General features: G+C 47.9%; 1 protein-coding gene across 1 annotated transcript; it reads left to right on the top strand.

The window, feature by feature from the left end:
* NSUN5 (NOP2/Sun RNA methyltransferase 5) lies at window positions 1-26,635 on the top strand. Its single transcript, XM_075335358.1, has 10 exons — window positions 1-130; window positions 1,166-1,288; window positions 3,377-3,548; window positions 4,540-4,648; window positions 4,901-5,048; window positions 5,129-5,244; window positions 5,409-5,587; window positions 15,845-16,055; window positions 23,907-24,053; window positions 26,383-26,635. The coding sequence occupies exons 1-10, from the start codon at window positions 38-40 to the stop codon at window positions 26,564-26,566; spliced, it is 1,482 nt and encodes a 493-aa protein (XP_075191473.1). The 5' UTR covers window positions 1-37; the 3' UTR covers window positions 26,567-26,635.

The raw sequence follows: 26,635 nt of genomic DNA, 5'->3' as shown, positions 1-26,635 counted from the left end.
GCAGACGTCACACGTGGTGCCGGCCGGAGGAGCGGACATGGCGCTGTACCAAACTGCGGCCGGGATCCTCGAGAAACTACAGCGAAGAGAGGGGGCAGTGAAGACCCTCGTGTACGACAGTGGCTTCAAGGTACAGGCGGAGCACCGGAGGGCTGGGAGCGGCTGACAGTCCATAGAAAGCCGCATAGGTCTGCGATCGTGAATGTGTGACTTGTGGCTACTGGGCAGGAAAAGTTCTGTATGCTTAAAGGGGTATTCCATCGGAATAGCAGATCATGGGAGTCTGGGATTCTCATATTTGGGGCTGTTTTGTATTGTGGAAACGATGGTGGTAGCAGAATTGGTGCTGTAGTTTGTATCATAAAGTTAATTATTCCTTGCTACCTGCTCCGCCACTCTGATGGCTACTTCAGGCTTCTCATTGACTTTGCTGTCATCAGGATAGGCATGCAGATTTGTGACAACTGCACAAAAAACCGCAGTGTGTGCACAAGGCCTTAGGGTTATGTTCCGTTTCACGGTATATGGGACTGGCTGATGTTTTTGTTTTTAAATCTATGTATTTCTTAGTCCCATTAGGGGACTTGAACCCGTAATCATTCAATTGCTTGTGTGAGCAGTACATTAGGAGTTAAAGGGGTTGTCCACTACTTTGACATTCATGGCCTATCCTTTGGATGGGTCATCAATGTCTGATTGGCCAGGTCTGAAACCCCCACCAATCAGCTACTCAAGGTACCAGCGGCAGCAGCAGGAAATGCTCCGTTCTGGCGCAGCTCCGTCTGATAGCGGCCTCAGCCGGGCACTGCACATCCACCTATTCAAATCAATAGGAGGCGGATGTGCAGTACCTAACTGCTATCAGAAGACAGAGCAGTGCCGGAACTGAGCATTTCTGGCTGCTGCCTCCGGGACCGAGAATAGCTGATTGGTGGGGGTGCAGAGTGTCAGACCTTGGCTGATCGGACATTGATGACCTATCCTAAGGATAGGCAATCAATGTCAAAGTAGTGGACAACCCCTTTAACAAGAAAAAAAAGTACTCTTGATTCTTCCAAAAGACTAAAGTGATTCTTTATTGCTTTATGTAATATATGTACAATACAAACGTCCTTTATTTTCTGTTGTCGGCTCCTCAGCAATAATGTTTTTTTCTTCACCCTAGAATGTGCGCCAGCTGTACGCCCTGCTCTGCGAGACGCTGCGCTACGCCTCCGTTATTGACGAGATCATCACAAGTTCAGAACTTCTTCGTGGACCAAAGAAGTTGCCGATAAACTTGGCTAAAGTAAGTTTAAAATAAAACTTCAGTCTTGGGCTACAGAGCGACTCAAGGTCGTATGAGTGCCCTATGTGAAAGTGTTACAGTGGGGCGGGGGGGGGAAGTATTTAGTCAGCCACCAATTGTGCAAGTTCTCCCACTTATAAAGATGAGACGCCTGTAATTGACATCATAGATAGACCACAACTATGAGAGACAAAATAAGAAAACATCTAGAAAATTACCTTATCTGATTTGGCAAGATTTTTTTTTTTTACAAATTATGGTGGAAAATAAGTATTTAGTCATCTAAAAACATGCAAGATTTCTGGCTCTCACAGACCTGTAACTTCTTCTTTTAGAGGCTCCTCTGTCCTCCACTCATTACCTGTAGTAATGATACCTGTTTGAACTTGTTATCAGTATAAAAGTCACCTGTCCACAACCTCAAACAGTCACACTCCAAACTCCACTATAATGAAGACCAAAGAGCTGTCGAAGGACACCAGAAACAAAATTGTAGCCCTGCCCCAGGCTGGGAAGACTGAATCTGCAATAGGCAAGCAGCTTGGTGTGATGAAATCAACTATGGGAGCTATAATAAGAAGAAAATGAATGACCTACAAGACCACTGATCATCTCCCTCGATCTAGGGCTCCACGCAAGATTTCACCCCGTGGGGTCAAAATGATCACAAGAATGGTGAGCAAAAATCCCAGAACCACACGGAGGGACCTAGTGAATGACCTGCACAGAGCTGAGACCACCATAACAAAGGCTACCATCAGTAACACACTACGCCACCAGGGACTCAGATCCTGCAGTGCCAGACTTGTTCCCCTGCTTAAGTCAATACATGTCCGGGCCTGTCTGAAGTTTGCTAGAGAGCATTTGGATTATCCAGAAGAGTATTGGGAGAATGTCATATGGTCTGATGAAACCAAAGTAGGACTCTTTGAAAGAAACACAACTCGTCGCATTTGGAGGAGACAGAATGCTTAGTTGCATCCAAAAAACACCATACCTACTGTAAAACAGCATGGGGGTGGCAACATCATGCTTTGGAGCTGTTTCTCTGCAAAGGGACCAGGATGACTAATCCGTGTACATGAAATAATGAATCGGGCCCATGTATTGTGATATTTTGAATGCAAATATCCTTTCATCAGCAAGGGCATTGAAGATGAAAGTGGCTGGATCTTTAAGCACGATAATAATCCCAAGCACACCGCCAGAGCAATGAAGGAGTGGCTTCGTAAGAAGCATATGAAGGTCCTGGAGTGGCCTAGCCAGTCTCCAGATCTCAACCCCATAGAAAATTTTTGGAGAGAGTTGAAAGTCTGTGTTGCCCAGCGACAGGCCCAAAACATCACTGCTCTAGAGGAGATCTGCATGGAGGAATGGGCCAACATACCACCAACAGTGTGTGCCAACCTTATGAAGACTTACAGAAAACGTCTGACCTCTGTCATTGCCAACAAAGGCTATATAACAAAATATTGAGATGAACTTTTGTATTGACCAAATACTTATTTTCCACCATAATTTGCAAAAAAAAATTGCCAAATCAGACAAGGTGATTTTCTGGATTTGTTTTCTCATTTTTCTCTGATAGTTGTGGTCAGCTACAGGCGTCTCATCTTTATAAGTGGAAGAACTTGCACAATTGGTGGCTGACTAAATACTTTTTTCCACACTGTATATGCCACCAGGATGGAAATTTTAGGATTGGCGCATGGATTCATCCATCAATAGAATAATTGAATTACAACCATGGTCTTCAGCATTCTGTCTCCTAAACCATATTTACTTTATATCATGAAGGAAAACTAAGGTACTGCTGCTGATCCACTATTTACTATGGGTTTGGTAAAGCTACTAACCAAGCAGCTGTAGCATAAATGTGCCTTCTCATGTCGACCATTGCAATAAACAGACTGCAATCCAGCGTGTTCTGGAGCGGGAGCTGCTCTTCTAGACGCTCTTTACTATGACTACTACTGGCCCCTGCTGTATGATGAATACATGTGCTAATAGAGCAAATAGACCGGGCTCACAGTGTATGTATATTGAATCAAATATGTGGTCAATGGCTTTTTTTTCCTTCCATCTCAGGTGCTAGTTTATGATTTGCTTTTTGGGAAAGGACTTCAGTGTGGAGGCCGATGGAAATCAACAATTCTAGCACATCGAGCAAGACTTCATGCCGAGCTTGCAAAACTAAAAGTCAAGAGAAAGGTCAGCAGCAACCAGGACTTGGTGACATCTATGGGTGGCTCATCTCAGGGTATGTAGAGAATCCTTTCACCCAAAAGGCGCGGAGCCGTTAAAGAGGTTGTCCCGTCTTTTGATAAAAGATAGTGACTGCAGATTTCTGAATCCTTAGTCTTCACACCGCACGCTATCAGGATTCTCCGGTGCTAAAGGGAACCTGTCAGGTGCAATATGCACCCAGAACCACGAGCAGTTCTGGGTGCTAACATGCTAATGAATGCGCAGCATCAGAGGATGGTCATGCTCACCTCTCTGCTGCCATCGCATCCCAATCCTGGATTTTGTCTCAGTGTGCATGATCCCGGACTTCCGGTTATGCGCACCATATGGGTTTGAAGCCAGGACTCGTACACCCAGCTTCATAGTGCGCATGACCGAAAGTCCGGGATCATGCGCACTGAGCTGAAATCCAAAACTTGGATGCGATGGCAGCAGACCATCCTCTGACGCTGCAGAGTCATTAGCATGTTAGCACGCCAATCGGGGCATGCTTACATGCTAAGGGGGCTGACTAGCCAGGGGAAGTAACGCTGTTGTGACTAGTCGCTGGCCTCATTTGCATATCATATGGAATCTTTAGAAATACTTTTTCTAAAGATCTCTTTATCTATGCTAGTGTATACAGGGACAGTTAGGCAGGGATTACTAATATGCACCCAGAACTGCTCGTGGTTCTGGGAGCATGTTGCAAATGACAGGTTCCCTTTAACGGTGCGAACAAGTATGTAGTCTGTATACTTCCAGCCACATTCCAACTAGACATGTGCAGTCTCGATTACTTCACTTGTATTGAGGGAGGCCTAGCACATCTATTCAGCACGTGACCACATGTATTTAAATCGCCTACTTGAGGTCGCATGACCGCCCGCTCTTGCCAGCATCGCTGGAGAATCCTGACACTGTGCCATGCGCACTGTAACGATTCAGAAGTCTGCAGACTCATTGAGTGACTGCAGACTTTTATCAAAAGACACTGTTGTGCTAGCTAATCATTTCTCTCATAGGCCCCGTTTTGCCACGTTATGTCCGTGTCAACACACTGAAGACCTCCATGGATGATGTCATCACTTACTTCAAGCGTCAAGGTTATACCTACTTTGGCAAAGCCCGCAGGTAAGTAGCCAACATGGTATTAATATCAGTGATTGTGTAGCATTAACCGTCTCATTGGCGCTTTCTTGGGTAAGTGCCAGGGCTGTAACTGCAGGTAGAAACAGAAAGTGCAGCCTATGACTGAAGTTCTGGTATTCCTTCTTCTTCACATTTCAATGGCCACTTGTGCTAATACAGAGACTTTCCGTCCTTGAATAGGCCAGAGCTATGGAAGTTTACGGTGATATTATATATTGATATTTTCCTTTGCAGTATCCAAGAGCTGATAGACTTTGGGCAGAAATCTGGGAAGTTGTTCCTCCAGGATCTCCATGTCCCCAACCTGCTAGTTTTTCCACCCAGCACAGATTTTCACAAGGACTCCTTATACACATCTGGACATCTTATATTGCAGGATAAGGTGAGCATATCCCAATATTTCCACAAAAGAAAGACTTGTCATCCACTCCAGGCACATTACTGATAACATTGCTTCCACAGGCGAGTTGTCTCCCAGCATTACTTCTGGACCCTCCGGTGGGGGCCTTTGTCATTGATGCTTGTGCTGCCCCTGGAAATAAAACAAGCCAGCTGGCTGCCATATTACAGAATAAGGGGTAAGCCAAATCTGTGAAAGTGATATGTGCATTATATGTCTTAGTGGGCAGTATGGTGAGACCCCTTCCATCCAGTGCAGTAGACCATTGATAAGCAGCTTAGTACATGATTTTGAGGTCATAAATAATATTAGAGCTCTTTAATACCTTTTTAATATTTCCAGAAAAGTTTTTGCCTTTGATCTGGACACAAAACGTTTGGCAACCATGAGTACACTGCTGCTGCGTGCTGGAGTCACGTGTCAAGAACTGGCCAACCTGGACTTCCTCACAGTCAATCCGAGTGACCCAAAATATCACAAAGTCAGCCACATCTTGGTGGATCCATCATGTAGCGGATCAGGTAATTACTGACTTTTCTACAAAAGGCTACAAATGGGAGGCAACAGAATCTGTTTGTAACTATGTATTCAGGCCATCAGTGGGGTTGTCCTGGGGCTATCCATTACTACACAGCCCCCTCTTCATTGCTAAAGAACCCCATATAAAATAAAGAAAACCACATCTTCACCTCTAGGACCAGCGCCATTCTTACGATGTCAGTGCTGTGACTTCCAGCGGTCATATGACCTTGTCGTGTGACCACTGCAGCCAATCGGCAGCCACAGTACAATGTACTGGTGTACAGACCAGTGCAAACAATGAAGAGACCACAGTGTTTATTGGAAGGCCGCTGTCCCTTTAAGTAGCTGATGAACAAGGGTCAGATCCCACTAGTCCAATATTGGTAGCCAATTCTGAGACGAGGTAAGTAACATAATAATTGTACTCATGTGGTGGTTTAACATCCTGTTCAGGCGCTCAGATAATGCTTTCATTGTTTGTTAATTCGGGACTAGAAATGAGCGGACCCGTGGAAGTTCGGGTTCTGCTGGTCCAGCTGAACTTTCTTAAAGTTCGGCTTTGGACCTGAACTTCATTTGTAGTCAGTAATTGGGCAGTTCGGGTCTCCGCCCACATGCAGCTAGCCATAAACAGATCACTTCCTTGTTAGGGAAGGCGGGGCTCCCTCCCCCTCCCCCCCCCCCCTTTTTTTTTTCTTTTCTTTTAATTGGGTGCACACTACATCCGATCACGCTGTTGTTACTCCCAGTTCGAGCCGATTGAACACTACAAGCAGCTCCCACCGGACCGAGCACCGAGTGTACCCGAGCACAGCGATGCCAGAGAGAATGCTTTGCATGCGTAAAGCACCCGAACTCTGAACCCAAACTTTTTCTTGGAAAAATCTGAGTTCGCACTGAACATTGAACTTCAGGTTCATTCATCTCTATTCAGGACCTATAGTGGGTGATAATTTATTCATACCAGTTTTAACCTATTCCTGACTGTGGCTTTTGCTGGGCTTTGTGCAGCACAGACGCATTACAAATTGCTCTACTCGAGTAACAAGCACCCGAGCATTTTAATGCTCGCCCATCATTAGTTACTTATTACGATTTTCTGTGATATAACTCTGGTTTAAGAGCATCAAAGTTCAAAAATTGCAAAATTAAAAAAAATATATTAAGTTGTTTTTTTTTCACAAACACAAATCATATTGATCAAAATTTAGAACTAACCTGAAGTACAACATGTCACGAAAAAATACTCCGAATGACTGGGAGATGTTGAGCTGTTCCAGAGTCATTACCACAAAGTGACAATTGTCATGACTGTAAAATTTGGCCTGGCCAGGAAGGTGAAAACCAGGCTCTGGTGCAAAAGGATTCATCCATCAATAGAAAAAATAATCTTTTTTTTTTTTTATTATTAATAATAATAATAATAATAATATAATATTATGTGTGTTTTAAAAAAAACAAAACACTACAGTAATTTTAAATGGCCATTTTTAGACTGGATAATGGCTTGCATTGTTTTCCCTCTCTAAATTAATTAACAACATTCTTTTACTTGACAGAAAGACACACCGCAGGTCAGTGTTTGCTGTGTAAAAAACAAGCACAGTGGGCACGGGATTTCTAGAAATCATCCACTGTGCTTGTACTGTACAATGCAGCGTTTTGGACGCAGCGAAAACACGCTACATCCAAAACGCTGCAAACACTGATCGAGGGCACACAGCCTAAGGCCTTGTGCCCACGGGACCTTGTACCTGCGGATTTTGCTGCGAAAAACCTGCGGATTTATCTGGATTTTCTAGATAAATCCGCAGGTTTCAGCAAGTACGGACACTCCCCATGTTATCCTATGGGATTTGGGGAGTGCTGTGTCCATGCTGCGGTATGTGCGGCTGCGGATGGGCCGCAGCCGCACAACTGCATGTCAATTATTCCTGCGGAAATTCCTGCAGAAATTCCGGCCCTCCACTATGGAGATGGAGGCCGGGACTTCCACAGGTAAGTCGCATGAATGTCCGCAGGTTTACCGCAGATATTTTGATGGAATGCCGCAGCTAAGCTACAGTTAGGTCCAGAAATATTTGGACAGTGACACAAGTTTTGTTATTTTAGCTGTTTACAAAAACATGTTCAGAAATACAATTATATATATATATAATATGGGCTGAAAGTGCACATTCCCAGCTGCAATATGAGAGTTTACACATCCAAATCGGAGAAAGGGTTTAGGAATCATAGCTCTGTAATGCATAGCCTCCTCTTTTTCAAGGGACCAAAAGTAATTGGACAAGGGACTCTAAGGGCTGCAATTAACTCTGAAGGCGTCTCCCTCGTTAACTTGTAATCAATGACGTAGTTAAAAGGTCTGGGGTTGATTACAGGTGTGTGGTTTTGCATTTGGAAGCTGTTGCTGTGACCAGACAACATGCGGTCTAAGGAACTCTCAATTGAGGTGAAGCAGAACATCCTGAGGCTGAAAAAAAAGAAAAAATCCATCAGAGAGAGAGCAGACATGCTTGGAGTAGCAACATCAACAGTCGGGTACATTCTGAGAAAAAAGGAATTGACTGGTGAGCTTGGGAACTCAAAAAGGCCTGGGCGTCCACAGATGACAACAGTGGTGGATGATCGCCGCATACTTTCTTTGGTGAAGAAGTACCCGTTCACAACATCAACTGAAGTCCAGAACACTCTCAGTGAAGTAGGTGTATCTGTCTCTAAGTCAACAGTAAAGAGAAGACTCCATGAAAGTAAATACAAAGGGTTCACATCTAGATGCAAACCATTCATCAATTCCAAAAATAGGCAGGCCAGAGTTAAATTTGCTGAAAAACACCTCATGAAGCCAGCTCAGTTCTGGAAAAGTATTCTATGGACAGATGAGACAAAGATCAACCTGTACCAGAATGATGGGAAGAAAAAGTTTGGAGAAGAAAGGGAACGGCACATGATCCAAGGCACACCACATCCTCTGTAAAACATGGTGGAGGCAACGTGATGGCATGGGCATGCATGGCTTTCAATGGCACTGGGTCACTTGTGTTTATTAATGACATAACAGCAGACAAGAATAGCCGGATGAATTCTGAAGTGTACCGGGATATACTTTCAGCCCAGATTCAGCCAAATGCCGCAAAGTTGATCGGACGGCGCTTCATAGTACAGATGGACAATGACCCTAAGCATACAGCCAAAGCTACCCAGGAGTTAATGAGTTCAAAAAAGTGGAACATTCTGCAATGGCCAAGTCAATCACCAGATCTTAACCCAATTGAGCATGCATTTCACTTGCTCAAATCCAGACTTAAGACGGAAAGACCCACAAACAAGCAAGACCTGAAGGCTGCGGCTGTAAAGGCCTGGCAAAGCATTAAGGAGGAGGAAACCCAGCGTTTGGTGATGTCCATGGATTCCAGACTTAAGGCAGTGATTGCCTCCAAAGGATTCGCAACAAAATATTGAAAATAAAAATATTTTGTTTTGGGTTTGGTTTATTTGTCCAATTACTTTTGACCTCCTAAAATGTGGAGTGTTTGTAAAGAAATGTGTACAATTCCTACAATTTCTATCAGATATTTCTTTGTCGCTCTATTGGGAGACCCAGACAATTGGGTGTATAGCTACTGCCTCCGGAGGCCACACAAAGTATTACACTTAAAAGTGTAAGGCCCCTCCCCTACTGCCTATACACCCCCCGTGGGATCACGGGCTCCTCAGTTTTCATGCTTTGTGCGAAGGAGGCTAACATCCACGCATAGCTCCACTGTTTAGTCAGCAGCAGCTGCTGACTTTGTCGGATGGAAGAAAAGAGGGCCCATACTAGGGCCCCCAGCATGCTCCCTTCTCACCCCACTTTTGTCGGAGGTGTTTGTTAAGGTTGAGGTACCCATTGCGGGTACGGAGGCTGGAGCCCACATGCTGCTTTCCTTCCCCATCCCCTTAGGGCTCTGGGTGAAGTGGGATCCTATCGGTCTCCAGGCACAGGAGACCGTGCTCCGTCCACAGCCCTGGGAATCTGCTGGACATGGAGCTGAGTATCGTCAGGGACATGGCCCTGCTACATTAAGGTACTCTGTGTCCCCGTACAAATCGCGCACACACACACCAGCATTGCTGGGTGTGTTAGTGCGCCGGGGGCAGCAGCGCGGCGCGCTTGTGCTATACTCACTGCAGCTTTGCTGAGTGAGTTTATGTATTAGGAACTGCCGCGCCGGCCGCTGATGGCGGTTTTTACGGCGGCAGCGCTGCGGCGCGGCTGGGACTTGTGGTGCGCCGGGGACTTCCGCGCTGGACGCGCTTATACGGCGGCCGCGCTTATAAATCGAGTTCCCGGCTTTTGCGGCCTAGTTCCGTTTCGTTCCCGCCCCCAGGCCTGCCAGTCAGGGGAAGGGCGGGACGCTGTTCAGAACGTCAGCGCCGAGGGCTGGAGTCTGCTTAGCATACTCCAACCCCCCTCACTGGGCACAGTGGGACGCCAGTTTCCCGCACTTTGTCTGGGGCACGCCCACGGCCCGCCCCTCTTCACAGGACGCTGGCAGCCATTCCTGTTTGCAGTCTCAGTGGAGAAGGGAGACAAGCTCTGGGAGACCCAGACACGGGATTCTGGCGACCACACACCCGCTTGGAGCGGGCGGTAAGCGGCACCTCGGGTGCTGACCCCACTTGTGCCGAAGTGTTCATTTGTACTTTATGCTTGTATTCTATACATTGCACTGTACGGTCGCTATTCTTGGCTATATACCCTCCTAGATTGCTAGACAACATGTCGTCCGCAAAAAGCAAGGGGGCCAAGGCACAGGCTTTCTATGCTACCTGTACCGCATGTGCGGCTGTTCTACCGGCTGGTGCCACTGACCCCCCATTGTGTGCAATGTTCGGCCCCTGTGGCACTTGCTCAGCCGGGGCCTCTGCTAGAGGTGGCCCAAGGAGAACCACCTGTGAACACTGTCCAGGTGACAGGGACGGAGTTTGCAGTTTTTGCTGATAGATTGTCGGTGACTATGACTAAAATCCTTGAGACTTTGCAGTCCAGACCGGTAACTCAGACCATGGGCACTGTTGATTCAATGCTCCCTGGCCCCCCTCATTTGGAACAAATCCGTGCTCCGGGGGGGGTCCCATGCATCCCGGGGTGATGGCTCTGACACGGACGACAGTCCCAGACAGCCTAAGCGAGCTCGCTATGAGCGACCCTCGACTTCATCACACTGGTCAGGGTCCCAGCAAGAGGACTCTCTATATGATGAGGCAGAGGTAGCTGATCAGGATTCTGATCCTGAGACCGCTCTTAATCTGGATACACCTGAGGGGGACGCAATAGTGAATGATCTCATAGCGTCCATCAATAAAATGTTGGATATTTCTCCCCCAGCTCCTCCAGTGGAGGAGTCAGCTTCACAGCAGGAGAAATTCCATTTCAGGTATCCCAAGCGTAAATTGAGTACTTTTCTGGACCACTCTGACTTTAGAGAGTCAGTCCAGAAACACCACGCTTATCCGGATAAGCGTTTCTCCAAACGTCTTAAGGATACACGTTATCCCTTTCCCCCTGATGTGGTCAAGAGCTGGACCCAGTGTCCAAAGGTGGATCCCCCAATCTCCAGGCTTGCGGCTAGATCCATAGTTGCAGTGGAAGATGGGGCTTCACTTAAAGATGCCACTGATAGACAGATGGAACTCTGGTTGAAATCCATCTATGAAGCTATCGGCGCGTCGTTTGCTCCAGCATTCGCAGCTGTATGGGCACTCCAAGCTATTTCAGCTGGTCTTGCGCAGGTTGACACTGTCACACGTACATCTGTTCTGCAAGTAGCGTCCTTAACCTCTCAAATGTCTGCATTTGCGTCTTACGCTATTAATGCTGTCCTGGACTCTACGAGCCGTACGGCAGTGGCGTCCGCCAACTCCGTGGTTTTACGCAGAGCCTTGTGGTTAAGGGAATGGAAGGCAGATTCTGCTTCCAAGAAGTGCTTAACCAGTTTGCCATTTTCTGGTGACAGACTGTTTGAGAGATTGGATGAAATCATTAAACAGTCCAAGGGTAAGGATTCATCCTTACCTCAGCCCAGACCAAATAAACCCCAACAGAGGAGGGGACAGTCGAGGTTCCGGTCCTTTCGAGGCTCGGGCAGGTCCCAATTCTCCTCGTCCAAAAGGACTCAGAAGGATCAGAGGACCTCAGATTCTTGGCGGGCTCGGTCACGCCCGAAGAAAGCAGCCGGTGGAACCGCTACCAAAGCGGCTTCCTCATGACTTTCGGCCTCCTCTCTCCGCATCCTCGGTCGGTGGCAGGCTCTCCCGCTTTGGCGACATTTGGCTGCCACAGGTCAAAGACCGTTGGGTGAGAGACATTCTGTCTCACGGGTACAGGATAGAGTTCAGTTCTCGTCCTCCAACTCGATTCTTCAGAACTTCTCCGCCTCCCGACCGAGCCGATGCTCTTCTGCAGGCGGTGTGCTCTTTAAAGGCAGAAGGAGTGGTGATCCCTGTTCCTCTTCAGGAGCAAGGTCACGGTTTTTACTCCAATTTGTTTGTGGTGCCAAAAAAGGACGGGTCTTTCCGTCCTGTTCTGGACCTAAAACTGCTCAACAAGCATGTGAAAACCAGGCGGTTCCGGATGGAATCCCTCCGTTCCGTCATCGCCTCAATGTCTCAAGGAGATTTCCTAGCATCAATAGACATCAAAGATGCTTATCTCCACGTGCCGATTGCTCCAGAGCACCAGCGTTTTCTACGCTTCGTTATAGGAGACGAACACCTTCAGTTCGTAGCCCTGCCTTTCGGTCTGGCGACAGCCCCAAGGGTCTTCACCAAGGTCATGGCAGCAGTAGTAGCAGTCCTGCACTCTCAGGGTCACTCCGTGATCCCTTACTTGGACGATCTACTTGTCAAGGCACCCTCTCAAGAGGCATGCCAACACAGCCTGAACGTTGCGCTGGAGACACTCCAGAGTTTCGGGTGGATCATCAACTTTTCAAAGTCAAATCTCCCCCCGACCCAATCGATAACATACCTTGGCATGGAGTTTCATACTCTCTCAGCGATAGTGATGCTTCCGCTGGACAAACAGCGTTCACTACAGACAGGGGTGCAATCTCTCCTTCAGGGCCAGTCGCACCCCTTGAGACGCCTCATGCACTTCTTGGGGAAGATGGTAGCAGCAATGGAGGCAGTCCCTTTCGCGCAGTTTCATCTGCGTCCACTACAATGGGACATTCTCCGCCAATGGGACGGGAAGCCGACGTCCCTAGACAGGAACGTCTCCCTTTCTCAGGCGGCCAAGGATTCTCTTCAGTGGTGGCTTCTTCCCACCTCATTGTCAATAGGAAAGTCTTTCCTACCCCCATCCTGGGCGGTGGTCACAACGGACGCGAGTCTATCAGGGTGGGGAGCAGTTTTTCTCCACCACAGGGCTCAGGGTACGTGGACTCAGCAAGAGTCCTCACTTCAGATCAATGTTCTGGAAATCAGAGCAGTGTATCTTGCCCTACAAGCCTTCCAGCAGTGGCTGGAAGGCAAGCAGATCCGAATTCAGTCGGACAACTCCACAGCGGTGGCATACATCAACCACCAAGGAGGGACACGCAGTCGCCAAGCCTTCCAGGAAGTCCGGCGGATTCTGACGTGGGTGGAAGACACGGCATCCACCATATCCGCAGTTCACATCCCGGGCGTAGAAAACTGGGAAGCAGACTTCCTCAGTCGCCAGGGTATGGACGCAGGGGAATGGTCTCTTCACCCGGACGTGTTTCAGGAAATCTGTCGCCGCTGGGGGATGCCGGACGTCGACCTAATGGCGTCCCGGCACAACAACAAGGTCCCGGCCTTCATGGCACGGTCTCACGATCTCAGAGCTCTGGCGGCGGACGCCTTAGTTCAAGATTGGTCGCAGTTTCGGCTGCCTTATGTGTTCCCACCTCTGGCGCTGTTGCCCAGAGTGCTACGCAAGATCAGGTCCGACTGCCGCCACGCCATCCTCGTCGCTCCAGACTGGCCAAGGAGGTCGTGGTACCCGGATCTGTGGCATCTCACGGTAGGACAACCGTGGGCACTACCAGACCGGCCAGACTTGCTGTCTCAAGGGCCGTTTTTCCATCAGAATTCTACGGCCCTGAGCCTGACTGTGTGGCCATTGAGTCCTGGATCCTAGCGTCTTCAGGTTTATCTCAAGAGGTCATTGCCACCATGAGACAGGCTAGGAAACTAACCTCTGCCAAGATCTACCACAGGACGTGGAAGATATTCTTAGCTTGGTGTTCTGCTCAGGAAGTTTCCCCCTGGCCATTTGCATTGCCTACTTTTCTTTCCTTCCTGCAATCCGGGTTGGAAAAAGGTCTGTCGCTCGGCTCCCTTAAGGGACAAGTTTCGGCGCTTTCTGTATTTTTTCAGAAGCGCCTAGCACGACTTCCTCAGGTACGCACGTTCCTGCAAGGGGTTTGTCATATCGTCCCTCCTTACAAGCGACCGTTAGAGCCCTGGGATCTGAACAGGGTTCTAATTGCTCTTCAGAAGCCGCCTTTCGAGCCTATGAGGGATGTTTCCCTGTCTCGCCTTTCTCAGAAAGTGGCCTTTCTAGTAGCGGTCACGTCTCTTCGGAGAGTGTCCGAGCTAGCAGCGCTGTCATGCAAATCTCCCTTCCTGGTGTTTCACCAGGATAAGGTGGTTCTGCGCCCGATTCCGGAGTTTCTCCCTAAGGTGGTATCCCCCTTTCATCTCAATCAGGATATCTCCTTACCTTCTTTGTGTCCTCGTCCAGTTCATCAATGTGAAAAGGATTTGCATTTGTTGGATCTGGTGAGAGCACTTAGAATCTACATTTCCCGCACGGCTCCTCTGTGCCGCTCGGATGCACTCTTTGTCCTTGTCGCTGGCCAGCGTAAAGGATCGCAGGCTTCCAAGTCAACCTTGGCTCGGTGGATCAAGGAACCAATTCTTGAAGCCTACAGTTCTGCGGGGCTTCCGGTTCCCTCAGGGCTGAGAGCTCATTCTACCAGAGCCGTGGGTGCGTCCTGGGCATTACGGCACCAGGCTATGGCTCAGCAGGTGTGCCAGGCGGCTACCTGGTCGAGTCTGCACACTTTTACCAAGCATTATCAGGTGCATACCTATGCTTCGGCGGACGCCAGCCTAGGTAGACAAGTCCTTCAGGCGGCGATTGCCCACCTGTAGAAAAGGGTCGTTTTTACGGCCCTATCATGAGGTATTATTTTACCCACCCAGGGATTGCTTTTGGACATCCCAATTGTCTGGGTCTCCCAATAGAGCGACAAAGAAGAAGGGAATTTTGTTTACTTACCGTAAATTCCTTTTCTTCTAGCTCTAATTGGGAGACCCAGCACCCGCCCCTGTTTTTTTGTATACACATGTTGTTCAGGTTGAATGGTTTCAGTTCTCCGATATTCCTTCGGATTGAATTTGCTTAAACCAGTTTATTGGCTTTCCTCCTTCTTGCTTTTGCACTAAAACTGAGGAGCCCGTGATCCCACGGGGGGTGTATAGGCAGTAGGGGAGGGGCCTTACACTTTTAAGTGTAATACTTTGTGTGGCCTCCGGAGGCAGTAGCTATACACCCAATTGTCTGGGTCTCCCAATTAGAGCTAGAAGAAAAGGAATTTACGGTAAGTAAACAAAATTCCCTTCTTTTGTTCAAACCTTCAAATTAAACGTTACAATCTGCACTTGAATTCTGTTGTAGAGATTTCATTTAAAATCCAATGTGGTGGCATGCAGAGCCCAACTCGTGAAAATTGTGTCACTGTCCAAATATTTCTGGACCTAACTGTATGTATAGCTGCGGAACTTGGACAATACCTCCTAGTTTGGGAAGGTTTTTAATGTTTCAGCTTCATAAGTGACATGCACTTTTGTTTTTACAACTAGCGCTTTTCAATATTTTTTCAGAAAAGTTAAAAGCTTGAAAAGCTTCTCATATGAAAGTCGATTTTTCCACATAAAGGAGTTGTTTTTCCAATTGTTTTTGAAGCAGTACAGTATTTTGCAGAGAATCCACTCCAAAGTAACTCTGTGTGCACACAGCCTTACGTGTCTCATTTTTAGACCGTTGTTTTCCTTGGGATCCTTGCTAAGGCGATGTGTACACAGTCTGGTGCTGAGTTTTCTAAGCAGAAATTTAGCAGCGACTGAAAGTTTTTGAGATTTTGGAGGAAGATTTGTTGAGTTTCCGCTCAGCTTGCCCTCCAAAAACTCCTAAAAAACTTTTTGCCACACATAACCTAACAGACTCTTCCATTTCTCAGGCATGCCAGATCGGATGAGAGTCCTCACAGATGAGGCAGGGACTGAACAGGAAGAGAGGCTGCAGGCCCTATCGGCTTTCCAAAGGCGAGCCCTGTCCCATGCCCTGAAGTTCCCTTCTGCGCAGTACGTCGTCTACTCTACCTGCTCCATACACCAGCAGGAAAATGAGGATGTGGTAAAGGATATTCTGGAGCAGCACCCAGACTTTAGGTACGTTATACCGTATATCACAAGTGAGTACACCCCTCACTTTTTTTTATTAAATATTTTATTATCTTTTCATGGGACAACACTGTATATATTGCACTTTGATACAGTGTAGTCGGTGTACAGCTTGTAAAACAATGTGAATTTGGTGTGCCCTCTAAATAACTCAACACATAGCCATTAATGTCTAAACCTCTTTCAATAAAGGTGACTACACCCCTAAATGAAAATAGCAAAATTGGGTCCAATTAGCCATTTCCCCTCCCCGATGTTATGTGACTCATTAATGTTACAAGATCTTAGGTGTGAATGGGAAGCAGGGGTGTTACATTTGGTTTTATCGCTCACACTGTCTCATACTGGTCACTGGAAGTTCAACATGGCACCTCATGACAAAGAATACTTTGAGGATCTGATAAAAAAGATTGTTGCTCTACATAAAGATGGCCGAGGCTATAAGATGGTTACCAACAACTTGAATCTGAGCTGCAGTACAGTAGCCAAGACCATACAAGGGTTTAACAAGACAGGTTCCGCACAGAACAGGCCTCGCCATGGTAGACCAAAGAAGTGGAGTGCACAGTGTCATATCCAGAGGTTGTCTTTTCAAAATAGAAGTATGAGTACTGCCAGCATTGATTCTGAGGTTAAAGGGGTGGGGGTCAGCCCGTCAGTGCTTAGACCATAAGTTACACACTGCATCAAATTGGTCTGCATAATGCTCAAGAAAGCACGGACACAAAGTTTGTTGAAGACAAGCAGACTAAGGACCTGGATTACTGGAAGCATGTCCTTTTATCTTCGTCTCATCAGACCAAATTTATTAAGTTTAGATGGTGTCAAGCTTACGTGGTGGCAACCAAGTGAGGAGTACAAAGACAAGTGTGTCTTGCCTACAGTCAAGCATGGTGGTAGGAGTGTTATGGTTTAGGGCTGCATGAGTGCTGCCAGCTGTGAGGAGCTACAGTTCATTGATGGAACCATGAATCCCAACATGTACTGTGCAATACTGAAGCAGAGGATGATCCCTCTTCCCTTTTGTAAACTGGGCTGCAGGGCAGAATTCCAACATAACTCCAAAAAAGAGAATTTTGTTTACTTACCGTAAATTCTTTTTCTTATAGTTCCGTATTGGGAGACCCAGACATTGGGTGTATAGCTTCTGCCTCCGAAGGACACACAAAGTACTACACTAAAAAGTGTAGCTCCTCCCTCTGAGCATATACACCCCCTGGATAACCAGATCTAGCCAGTTTAGTGCAAAAGCTGAAGGAGAATAGCCACCCACAAGTAAAGAAAGAGCAAGAACCGGAACAACCGGAGACTCTGTCCACGACAACAGCCCGTGATAACACGCGGAACAAGAAACTGCCAACAGGCAACAGGGAGGGAGCTGGGTCTCCCAATACGGAACTGTAAGAAAAAGAATTTACGGTAAGTAAACAAAATTCTCTTTTTCTTTATCGTTCCTATGGGAGACCCAGACATTGGGACGTCTCAAAGCAGTCCATGGGTGGGAATAAACAGAAAAACTGAGAAGTAGGCAGAGCCTAACTTCACAAATGGGCGACAGCCGCCTGAAGGATGCGTCTGCCCAAGCTCGCATCTGCCGAAGCATGAGCATGCACTTGGTAGTGGTTTGAAAAGGTATGCAGGCTAGTCCAAGTGGCAGCCTAAGAGACTTGCTGAGCCGTAGCCTGGTGCCTGAAAGCCCAAGAGGCACCGACAGCTCTGGTCGAGTGTGTCTTGATCCCCGGCGGGGGAGGCACCTGAGTACACTGGTAGGCATCGGAAATGGCCGACCTAATCCAACGAGCTAAGGTCGGCTTAGAAGCCGAGAGGCCCTTACGCCGACTTGTGGTTAGCACAAAAAGAGAGGTGCACCGCCTAAGAACAGCGGTGCGAGACATATAGATCCAGAGCGCCCGCACCAGATCCAGAGTATGCAATGCTTTTTCAAAGCGATGAACAGGAGCCGGACAAAAGGAAGGCAGGGAAATGTCCTGGTTAAGGTGGAAAGGAGAAACCACCTTAGGGAGAAAATCCGGAGTCGGACGGAGAACCACCTTGTCTTGATGAAAAACCAAAAAAGGTGACTCCGAAGAGAGCGCAGCCAAATCAGAGACTCTCCTGAGGGAAGTTATGGCCACTAGAAAGACCACTTTCTGTGAAAGACGAAACAAAGAAACCTCCCTAAGAGGCTCAAAGGGGGGTTTCTGCAAGGCCGTGAGGACCAAATTGAGGTCCCAGGGATCCAAGGGCCGCCGGTAAGGCGGAATGATGTGAGACGCGCCCTGCATGAAGGTGCGGACCTGAGCCAGCCGGGCGATACGCCGCTGGAACAGCACTGACAGAGCCGAGACTTGTCCCTTGAGGGAATTGAGGGATAGTCCTAGCTGCAGACCGGACTGTAGAAAGGACAGAAGGGTCGGCAAGGAAAAAGGCCAAGGAGCATGGCCGGAAGAGCGACACCAGGACAGGAGAATTCTCCAGGTCCTGTGATAGATTTTGGCCGAGGAAGACTTCCGAGCCCGAGTCATAGTGGAGATGACTTCAGGAGGAATACCAGAAGCCGTCAAGATCCAGGACTCAAGAGCCACGCCGTCAATCTGAGAGCCGCAGAATTCTGGCGGCAAAACGGACCTTGTGAGAGAAGGTCTGGACGGTCCGGAAGATGCCACGGCACCTCTACGGACAGATGGAGCAGGTCTGGGTACCAAGCTCGCCTGGGCCAGTCCGCAGCAATGAGGATGACCCGACGGCCCTCCATTCTGATCTTGCGCAGAACTCTGGTCCCAGTTTCGTCTGTCCTACGTGTTTCCCCCTCTAGCTCTCTTGCCCAATCTTGAACCAGAGCGTCCGCTGCAAAGGCCTGAGGATCGTGGGAGCGAGCCACGTAAACCGGAACCTTGTTGTTGTGCCGGGATGCCATTAGATCCACTTCCGGAGTGCCCCACTTGCGGCAGATTGACTGAAACACTGCCGGATGCAGGGACCACTTGCCACTGTCCACGGTTTGACGGCTGAGATAATCTGCTTCCCAGTTTTCCGCGCCTGGGATGTGGACTGTGGATATGGTGGACTTGGAGTCCTCCGTCCATTGAAGGCTGCGTTGAACCTCCAACATTGCCAGGCGGCTGCGTGTCCCGCCTTGGTGATTGATGTAGGCAACCGCTGTCGCGTTGTCTGACTGGACTCGGATGTGCTTGCCCGCCAACAGGTGGTGAAAGGCTAGGAGAGCTAGAAGCACAGCTCTGGTTTCCAGCACATTGATCGAGAGGGCTGACTCGGACGGAGTCCAAGTGCCCTGCGCTCGGTGGTGGAGACATACCGCTCCCCAGCCGGATAGACTGGCATCCGTGGTGAGGATCACCCAGGACGGGGCCAGGAAAGAGCGCCCCTGAGACAGAGGGAGGGGCCGAAGCCACCACTGAAGGGAGCTCCTGGTCTGTGGCGACAGAGCCACTAGCCTGTGCAAGGAGGAAGTCCGCTTGTCCCAACAGCGGAGAATGTCCAGCTGCAGAGGACGCAGATGGAACTGGGCAAAGGGAACAGCCTCCATTGACGCCATCATCTGACCCAGCACCTACATTAGGTGCCTGATGGAATGACGGCGGGGCCTCAGCAGAGAGCGCACCGCCAGATGGAGGGACTGCTGTTTGACTAAGGGCAGCTTCACAAGTGCCGGCAGAGTCTCGAACTGCATCCCTAGGTACGTGAGCCTCTGGGTCGGAGTCAGAGTGGATTTGGGCAGATTGACAAGCCACCCAAATTGGGCTAGAGTGGCGAGAGTGAGCGAGACACTCCGCTGACAGTCTGCGCTGGATGAAGCCTTGATTAGAAGGTCGTCCAGGTAAGGAATCACTGCCAACCCCTGGAGGTGCAGAACCGCAACCACTGCTGCCATGACCTTGGTGAATACTCGAGGGGCCGTGGCTAACCCGAAGGGGAGAGCCACGAATTGGAAATGTTCCTCTCCGATTGCAAAATGTAGCCAACGCTGGTGTGAAACTGCAATTGGCACATGCAGATAGGCATCTCTGATGTCGATGGATGCCAGGAAATCTCCTTGGGTCATTGAGGCAATGACTGATCGCAGAGACTCCATGCGAAAATGCCGCACCTGAACATGCTTGTTGAGAAGCTTGAGATCCAGGATGGGCCGGAAGGAACCGTCCTTTTTGGGGACTAGGAAGAGATTTGAGTAGAAACCTCTGAACCGTTCCCGGGCGGGAACCGGTACAATTACTCTGTTGGCCTGCAAGGATGCCACGGCCTGTGAGAAGGCGGCGGCCTTGGAGCAGGGGGGAGTTGACAGAAAAAATCTGTTTGGCGGGCTGGAAGAGAATTCTATCCTGTAGCCGTGGGAGATGATATCCCGCACCCACTGATTGGAGACGTGTTAAAACCACACGTCGCCAAAGTGGGAGAGCCTGCCACCGACTAAGGACGTTGCTGGCGCGGCCAGATAGTCAAGAGGAGGCTGCCTTAGTGGCAGCAGCTCCTGCGGTCTTCTGTGGACGTGCCTTTGTGCGCCAGTTGGATTTTTGGTCCTTGGCTGAGTTAGTGGACGAGGCCGAGGGCTTAGAGGATGACCAGTTGGAGGAACAAGAGGAACGAAACCTCGACTGGTTCCTACCCTGGGCAGGTTTCCTGGTTTTAGTTTGTGGCATGGAAGTACTCTTCCCGCCAGTAGCTTCCTTAATAATTTCATCCAGTTGTTCACCGAATAGCCTGGATCCAGCAAAAGGGAGCCCAGCAAGGTACTTCTTTGAAGAAGCATCTGCCTTCCACTCTCGAAGCCACAAGATCCTGCGGATAGCGAGGGAATTAGCCGAAGCCACCGCAGTGCGGTGAGAAGCCTCCAGCATGGCAGACATGGCATAGGATGAAAAACCTGAAGCTTGGGAAGTTAAGGCAACCATTTCGGCATAGATTCCCTGGTGAGGGAATGCATCTCCTCTAGAGAAGCAGAGATGGGTTTGAGAGCCCACACTGCTGCAAAAGATGGGGAGAACGAGGCCCCTGCCGCCTCATATACAGATTTGGCCAGAAGGTCAACCTGGCGGTCAGTGGAATCCTTAAGAGAGGTGCCATCAGCCACTGATACAACGATCCGGGCTGAGAGTCTAGACACCGGAGGGTCTACCTTTGGTGAATGAGCCCACTCCTTGACCACCTCAGGTGGAAAGGGAAAACGGTCATCAGAACCACGCTTTGGGAAGCGTTTGTCAGGACAGGCCCTAGGCTTGGTCACAGTGGCCTGAAAACTGGAGTGGTTAAAGAACACACTCCTTAGGGCGCGTCCACTCGGGTGGGAACTCTTTGTACCCTTCCCCTTTCATCTTACTTTCCCACGTTTCTGTTGTCTTTACTGTCTCTAAATTCTTCTTCCACCTCCTCTTCTTCTTTATCTCTTTTTTTTCAACTTGTTCTTCCTATTTCAAACACATACGAATTGTACTTGTTATTTTTGGTCGCCAGTGGCGAAGGTGTAGTCAAAGAACTGTTGTGTTTTTAGCAGCTAGCTTGGATATATACCCTCTGCCTGCACGCTGTGCAATTGTTTGATTATCTTCTTCTATTCTAATAAACTTTGATTTGAACAAAAGAACACACTCCTTGTCCTCTTAGGCAAGGTAAACTGGTGCTTTTCTGCCAGAGAGGGTTGCTCCTCTGATACTGGCGGATTGAGATCCAGTACAGAATTAATGGACGCAATCAAATCACTAACATCTGAGTCACTTTCGGACAGATCAATGGGGCACATGGAGGTAGCCTCCGAGCCCCCAGTAAAGGCATCCTCCTCGCCTGTGAGTCAGCTCTTGAATCAGAGCCGCGGGACAAGGAAGGAGAGGGGACCCTGCGTTTCCTTTTAGGAGGACGGGGTCTGGGACCAGATGATGAATCCTCTGTGAGCTCCGCTGAGAGAGCCCTAGCAGCAGAGGCACCCTGTGAAGGGGGCTGATGCATGTTCAGCAAAGTCCTGGACAGCTGTCCCATGGAGTCGGCAAAAGACTGGGAGATAGACCTAGATAAGGATTCTACCCAAGCCGGGGGTTCAGCCACAGGAGCCGGAGCAGCCGGAGAGACCACTGGGGGGGCGATTCCAGGCTGAGGCATTGTCAGGGCAGAGCAGACATCACAATGTGGATATGTGCTCGGTTCATGCAGCACGAGCTTACATGCAGTGCATACTGAATATAGCTTTGGAGCCTTGCTCCTCGTGTGAGACATGCTGCTGAAGTGGGGGCTCTTGCCAGAGTGACCCCCAGAGAGTATATACGGAGACCCACAACTAGAGGTTGTGGCTTATCAGACTGCTGGAGTGGTGTTGTGTGCCCTCCAGATCTCAAAGCCCGGACCCCCAAGCACCTCAGCAGGGATGCTGCAGCCAGTGCTGATTGCAGAGAAAACGCTGATAAAATGGCGCCGGAGCGAGGAGAGGGGGCGGGGCCAACCCTGAGAGCGGGATCTGGAGGGCCAAAGAGACTTACAGGGGAGGAGACATGTACTCAGTGAGGAGTGTCTCTCCCCTGTGCAGAACGGCCGCTGGGCGGAGCCACACTGTCCCTCTGCATGAATGACATGCGAGGGCAGTGAAACCGAAAGTAGGCCTCCGGCGAAGCCGGGGCCTAAATTTGAGCGATGCGGCCGGCGCGCAGGCACCATCGGCGCGGTTCTCAGGCGACAGCCAGAGAACCCGCCGGAAATGTCACAAAAAACACTCAGCACACTCTCCCCACATAATAAAAGTACAGGGACCCCCAGAACATAAACGTCTCAGGTACTTGGCCCTGCGTCTCAGCAAGCTATGTCCCTGGGGATGAGTGCTCCGTCCAGCAGGATCCTGAAGGGCTGCGGATGGAGACCGGTCTCCTGCAAAGCATGGAGAACCGTGCTGGCTCCCACTTCAAGCCAGAGCCCGAGGCATGGTGAAGGAGCGCGGCATGTAAGGCTCCAGCCTTGGAATCAACCTTAACAACACCGCCGACACAGTGGGGTGAGAAGGGACATGCCGGGGGTCCAGACTTGGACGCGCTTTTCTTCAAAATCTTTCCAAAAATGAAAAAATCAGATGAGAATGCATGTGTGGATGTATGCCTCCTGAACACAAAGCAATGAACTGGCTAGATCTGGTTATCCAGGGGGTGTATATGCTCAGAGGGAGGAGCTACACTTTTTAGTGTAGTACTTTGTGTGTCCTCCGGAGGCAGAAGCTATACACCCAATGTCTGGGTCTCCCATAGGAACGATAAAGAAAACACTCCCAATACAACCACTGCCTTGCTAAACAAAACTGAGGGTAAAGGTGCTGGACGTTGCAAGCATGTCTCCAGACCTAAACCCTATTAAGCATCTGTTTGGCATCCTCAAACGTAAGGTGGAGGAGTTTAAGATCTCTAACATCCACCAGCTCTGTGATGTCATCATGGAGGATGAAAGAGGATCGAGTGGCTCCTGTGAAGCTCTAGGGAACTCCATGCCCAAAAGAGTTAAGGCAGTGCTTGAAAATAATGGTGGCCACACAAAACATTAACATTGGACACAATTTAGTAATTTTCACTTAGAGGTGTTCTCACTTTTGTTATTTGTTTTGACATTAATGGCTGTATGATGAGTTATTTATAGGGCACCAAATTTACACTGTTATACAAGCTGTACACTCACTACTTCACATTATATCAAAGTGTAATATCTACCGTGTTGTCTCATGAAAAGATGTAATAAAATATTTACAAAAAAGTGAGGGGTGTACTAACTTTTGTGATATACTGTATGTGTATTGTCTCTGATATACAGTGAATATTATGCTGCTGAGATCTTATGGTATCCTATCCTTTTCTCTTACAGATTGGTTCATGTTCTTCCTTCATGGCCAGTGCGTGGGCTGAGCACGTTCCCGGGATCAGAGTGCTGTCTGCGGGCCTCTTTGGCAGATACACTTACAAATGGATTCTTTGTAGCGCTATTTCAGCGCAGGAGCCCAGAAGAAAAAAGGTACAATAAAATGTTTACATTGTGACAATTGCTATAAATGTTGATATCCGTTTTAATAGTGAGGCATTTGTATTTGTAACCTTGGATCCGAGGAAGAGTATTGGTGCAACAAAGTGAGTGCATAGTAATCTTCAGTGTTGCCTCCTGCCATCTCATCAGGTCTGTCATGATGATCATACAGAAAAAATGTGTCTGCCAATATTCTATCTGTAACTTACAGAAATCCGTGCGAAAAAAAAAAAATGTATTCCACCTCTGGTGGCTGCTAACGTTTACCTCCTTGGGAGTCCGGCTCAGGTGGAGCTGGATCTATTCGCTGACATTCTTAAAAGATCTACACTCATATGAAAAAGTTTGGGCACCCCTATTAATGTTTAACCTTTTTTCTTCATAACAATTTGGATTTTTGCAACAGCTATTTCAGTTTCATATATCTAATAACTGATGGACTGAGTAATATTTCTGGATTGAAATGAGGTTTATTGTACTAACAGAAAATGTGCAATCCGCATTTAAACAAAATTTGACCGGTGCAAAAGTATGGGCACCTCAACATAAAAGTGACATTAATATTTTGTAGATCCTCCTTTTGCAAAAATAACAGCCTCTAGTCGCTTCCTGTAGCTTTTTTTTTTTTTAATCAAATACTTTTTTATTAAAACAGAATACATACAAACAGTATAACAAATTGGCATCCAAATTAAGTTTATCGTATCTATTACCCCTTTCCCTCCCCCTCCCGCCCCCTTCCCCGGCAGCAACACTCCTCCCCAGTAATACATCCCATTTAGTACACACTTAGAATACCCTCCAACTGCAGTATATCAACCATCCTTCCTGTAGCTTTTAATGAGTTCCTGGATGAAGGTATATTTGACCATTCCTGTTTACAAAACAGTTCCAGTTCAGTTAAGTTTGATGGTCGCCGAGCATGGACAGCACGCTTCAAATCATCCCACAGATGTTCAATGATATTCAGGTCTGGGGACTGGGATGGCCATTCCAGAACACATTGTAATTGTTCCTCTGCATGAATGCCTGAGTAGATTTGGAGAGGTGTTTTGGATCATTGTCTTGCTGAAATATCCATCCCCTGCGTAACTTCAACTTCGTCACTGATTCTTGCACATTATTGTTAAGAATCTGCTGATACTGAGTTGAATTCATGCGACCCTCAACTGTAACAAAATTCCCGGTGTCGGCATTGGCCACGAAGCCCCAAAGCATGATGGAACCTCCACCAAATTTTACTGTGGGTAGCAAGTGCTTTTCTTAGAATGCCATGTTTTTTTGCCTCCATGCATAACGCCTTTTTGTATGCCCAAGCAACTCAATCTTTGTTTCATCAGTCCACAGGACCTTCTTCCAAAATGTAACTGGCTTGTCCAAATGTGCTTTTGCATACCTTAGGCGACTGTTTGTGGCGTGCTTGCAGAAACGGCTTCTTTCGCATCACTCTCCCATACAGCTTCTCCTTGTGCAACGTGCGCTGTATTGTTGACCAATGCACATTGACACCATCTGCAGCAAGATGATGCTGCAGGTCTTTGGAGGTGGTCTGTGGATTGTCCTTGACTGTTCTCACCATTCTTCTTCTCTGCCTGATATTTTTCTTGGCCTGCCACTTCTGGGCGTAACAAGAACTGTACTTGTGTTCTTCAATTTCCTTACTATCTTCCTCACAGTGGAAACTGACAGTTTAAATCTCTGAGACAACTTTTTGTATCCTTCCCCTGAACAACTATGTTGAATAATCTTTGTTTTCAGATCATTTGAGAGTTGTTTTCAGGAGCCCATGATGCCACTCTTTATAGGAGATTCAAATAGGAGAACAACTTGCAAGTGGCCACCTTAAATACCTTTTCTCATGATTGGATACACCTGCCTATGAAGTTCAAAACTCAATGAGGTTACAAAACCAATTTAGTGCTTTAGTAAGTCAGTAAAAAGTAGTTAGGAGTGTTCAAATCAAGAAATTGATAAGGGTGCCCATACTTTTGCACCGGTCAAATTTTGTTTAAATGCGGATTGCACGTTTTCTGTTAGTACAATAAACCTCATTTCAATCCAGAAATATTACTCAGTCCATCAGTTATTAGATATATGAAACAGAAATAGCTGTTGCAAAAACCCAAATTGTTATAAAGAAAAAAGGATAACATTAATAGGGGTGCCCAAACTTTTTCATATGACTGTATACTTTTCAGAGTAAGCCATGTTGTGTTTGTACATAAGGAATAACAATGATGTAAAAACCCATATGTAGTTATAATAATGTAAGCTTCATATGTTGGAATAATCCTTTTACTATCTTGTTTTATATTTGCAGAATAGCCTGCACCTCTAAAGCGCTAAAACCAGCAGATGTACAAGTAAATGCCTCCGATGGACGGAGTGAGAGGAATGAGATTGTCCACTCCAAAAGGAAATCTGAATGTATCAGTCAGGATTCAGTAAGCGGCCCAAAGAAAAATCGCAAAAAGAAGAAGAAACGCAAAACGGACCAGTCCTAAATTTTTTATATGCTAATGCATGAATGATTTTGATACTGTTATAATGGAAAAAAAGACTGAAAAAAACCC

Source organism: Anomaloglossus baeobatrachus, chromosome 2 (assembly GCF_048569485.1).
Source record: "Anomaloglossus baeobatrachus isolate aAnoBae1 chromosome 2, aAnoBae1.hap1, whole genome shotgun sequence".
Taxonomy (NCBI): Eukaryota; Metazoa; Chordata; class Amphibia; order Anura; family Aromobatidae; genus Anomaloglossus; species Anomaloglossus baeobatrachus.
The sequence above is the reverse complement of the archived record's forward strand: the minus strand, read 5'-3'. Positions and strand labels throughout refer to the sequence as shown.